Source organism: Plectropomus leopardus, unplaced genomic scaffold, assembly GCF_008729295.1.
Source record: "Plectropomus leopardus isolate mb unplaced genomic scaffold, YSFRI_Pleo_2.0 unplaced_scaffold3790, whole genome shotgun sequence".
Classification (NCBI taxonomy): domain Eukaryota; kingdom Metazoa; phylum Chordata; class Actinopteri; order Perciformes; family Serranidae; genus Plectropomus; species Plectropomus leopardus.
Genome location: NW_024641461.1, coordinates 1 through 3,648, shown reverse-complemented (window position 1 = coordinate 3,648; position 3,648 = coordinate 1). Strand labels below are relative to the sequence as shown.

The window sequence follows — 3,648 nt, the reverse complement described above, 5'->3', positions numbered from 1 at the left end:
CACGAGCAGATGGGACGGTAAATAATGCAAATTTCCAAAGGTCCACGAGCAGCGTTTTTACAAACAGCAGCAAACATGAGAAAGATGAAATAAAATGAGGCATCAAATCAAATCTGCCGCCGTCGTCCGCAGGCAGCTCCACCTGAACCAGCTGATCCGGACCAGCGGCGTGGTGAGCAGCTGCACCGGCGTCCTCCCTCAGCTCGGCATGGTCAAGTACAACTGTAACAAGTGTAACTTCGTGCTGGGGCCCTTCTTCCAGTCCCAGAACCAGGAGGTGAAGCCGGGCTCCTGTCCCGAGTGTCAGTCCCTGGGCCCCTTCGAGATCAACATGGAGGAGGTGAGATTCGCCGCTGATGACTGTAAAAGCTGTCTTTTACAATTACAATTACCTTCACACACTCATTTTACTAATTAGATTTATTTTGCTGCTGTGTGTGTATTAACCCTTTGACACCTGAGAAAATTGACCAGATTTCTTTAAAAAAAAAAACAAAAAAAAACAGAAGGGGAGATGAGCAATCTAATAAGAAATGGTCCAAAAAATAGTAAGAAATTAATGAAATGTCACAAGAAAATTATCTGAAAATAAGAAAAGACCGTAAGAAATTAAAAGTAAAAATAAATAAATAAATGACACGAAAAAAGCCTTAAGAAGGTGCACTTTTTTTCTGAAACATAATTTTGAATAAATAAGAAAATTATAAATATAGTTTTCTGGACATTTTCCCACATTTTTTGATAATATCTAAAAATCCTCTCCTAGCTAATCTTAATTTCCTTGTCATCATGAACTATTTTTTTGCAGTTCGCAGGACATTTTTTTGCAATGTTGCTCATTATGTTTTTTTTCAGTGTTTTTGAAAGAAATTTAGTCGCCAGTGAAAGAAAAGAAAAAGAAAACTGATGTTAATTCAGGTGATAAATGGTTAAAACAAAAGTTCACTGTTAGTAAAAACAAAAACACTGATTTCTGGCATCATTTATGTGCTGACTTAATTTGCGAATGTATGTTTGTTCAGCAGCATCATTTTTATTTGACAGGAGCTCGGAGCGTTTGTTGGCGTTTCTCTTTGTCTCAGTGAATTAACCGTAAATCATCTCCGTCCTGCAGACCGTTTACCAGAACTACCAGAGAATCACCATCCAGGAGAGCCCCGGGAAAGTGGCCGCTGGCCGTCTCCCGCGCTCTAAAGACGCCATCCTGCTGGCTGACCTGGTGGACAACTGCAAGCCCGGAGACGAGATCGTACGTTAAAAACTTCATTGGATAAATAAATGCAGTTTTCAACCTTTAAAACGTAAAAAAAACCCATTTTGGACCTCTCTTAATTTGGTTTTCTTTATCTATATTTGCACACAGTTAAAGGTCCAGTGTGTAGGATTTGGAGAAGTTTTGGAACTAGTAAAAATCTTTGGAAGTTTTTGAATTTATTTTCTGTAGCTGATGATGCAGCAAGGGGCGTACATCTTTAAATGGCTGTATTTTGCATTTATTTTACACCAATTTTGAAAAATATGGCAGTTTTTTTCTTATTTTTTTATGAAATGTGTTTATTTGTTGGCTTTTTTAAAAAAAATAATAAATTGTTCTTTTTTGCCATTCTTATAGAATTTTTTTTAATTTAAATAAATTAAATGTAATTTTTTTATTTTATATTTATTTTAATTTTTGGCAAAAACAGCAGCAGGCAGCATTTTTTTCTTAAAGTTTTGGCAATTTATATAGAAAACATAAAACTGCTGCACCACCATGAAAAAGAAACGCAATGATTTTTTTCTCCTCTCAGGAACTGACGGGCATCTACCACAACAACTACGACGGCTCTCTGAACATGGCGAACGGCTTCCCCGTGTTTGCCACCGTGATCTTAGCCAACCACATCACCCGCAGGGACGAGGGCGTCGCCGTGGCCGAGCTGACCGACGAAGACGTCAAGGCCATCGTCGCTCTGTCCAAGGACGAACGCATCGGGGAGAGGGTGAGGACGTCACTCACACTAGTCCACCTGCTGCTCCCATGAACGCCTCAGACGTTTCTCTGAACGTTTGTGAGAAAAGAAAATCAAACCTTGAATAAATTATAACTTTTCTTTTAGCAGAAATTTAGCAAAATTTTGTCCTGTAACTCACTTTTTGTCGTCTGTTTAGATCTTCGCCAGCATGGCGCCGTCCATTTACGGTCACGAGGACATCAAGCGCGGCCTGGCCCTGTCGCTGTTCGGAGGAGAGCCCAAAAACCCAGGTTACTTTCGCTTGAAGTGATGACATCATCATCTGCGAGCCGCTCCTCGGCTCTTCCTGTTACCTGTTAACAGTTCCGACTCTTTTCCAGGTGGGAAACACAAAGTGCGCGGAGACATCAACGTGCTGCTGTGCGGAGACCCGGGAACCGCCAAGTCCCAGTTCCTCAAGTACGTACCAACAACCAAATGCACAAACAGATATCAAGAAATCAAAAAAAAAAACAAAACAAAAAACAGGGTTCGTATGTTCATGAAAAACCTGGAAAAGTTGCATGTCTGGAAAAGTTTAGAAAAATACGTATACCCTGAAAGTATTGGAAAAGTCTGGAAAATCTATTTCAAAAACCTGTATAATAACACAAGAGGTGTTCAAGGACCCTCAGAAACTTTAAAATCCAACAATAATTCCTGTATTTACAGTTTCTGGTTTAAATAAGTGGTAATTTTGGAGATTTTTCTAGAAAACACATCTTTCAGAGCTGCGGGTCCACGGGTTTGGAAGGCATGTTTTAAATTTTAAAAAAAGAAGCCAAAATGTTTTCTTCAAAAATCCCCCAAATAAAGCACAAACATTGTCTAAATGTTTTTTTAAATACCACTAAAAGTTTTTAAAAAAAACAAAAATGTCAAAATGTTTTTTTAACTAACGCCAAAAATAAAATTTAAGGGAAAAAATGCAAAAAATAAATAAATCTTTAGGAATTACCAGAAATTGGGAAATTTATTTAGCATATTTTTCATCACTATTATTACTATTATTATATTTTTATTTAATTCCTTTTTTTGGTGTTTTTCTTGAGGTTTAAGGGATGAGGCTGTGTGTGTGTGTGTGTGTGTGTGTGTGTATATATTTACTGGAAAAGTCTAAAACAAAAGAAACAAAGTAAAAAAAAATCTGTTATTTCGGAAACGCCACAGAAACACAGAAATAACCAAAACTGCAAAAATAAAAATGCATTGTATTTAAAACTTTAAAGCTTTGAGGCTGAAGTCCTGGTGGATTTTTCTCTGCAGATACGTGGAGAAAGTGGCGAGTCGTGCGGTCTTCACCACGGGTCAGGGCGCCTCAGCTGTCGGTCTGACCGCGTACGTCCAGAGACACCCGGTCAGCCGAGAGTGGACGCTGGAGGCCGGAGCGCTGGTGCTGGCCGACCGCGGAGTCTGTCTGATCGACGAGTTCGACAAAGTGAGCGGAGACTTGTGACTAAATGATCAAAATTACCGATTAACAGTCTGTTCGGAGTTAATAACGCCGGTCTGACCGCGCTCTGCCCTCCAGATGAACGACGCGGACCGGACGAGCATCCACGAGGCGATGGAGCAGCAGAGCATCTCCATCTCCAAAGCCGGCATCGTCACCTCGCTGCAGGCCCGGTGCACCGTCATCGCCGCCTCCAACCCC

At 40.2% G+C, this 3,648-nt stretch overlaps 1 protein-coding gene across 1 annotated transcript; it reads left to right on the top strand.

Annotated features, from left to right (window-relative positions):
- Positions 1-94: 94 nt before the first annotated feature.
- LOC121938925 (DNA replication licensing factor mcm2) lies at positions 95-3,645 on the top strand (the record flags this gene model as incomplete). The annotated part of the gene is made up of 7 exons (XM_042482075.1): positions 95-340; positions 1,115-1,249; positions 1,791-1,982; positions 2,152-2,245; positions 2,336-2,414; positions 3,261-3,432; positions 3,526-3,645. Coding segments are annotated over exons 1-7 (1,038 nt in total), but the record flags the coding sequence as incomplete, so codon positions are not given.
- Positions 3,646-3,648: the final 3 nt, after the last annotated feature.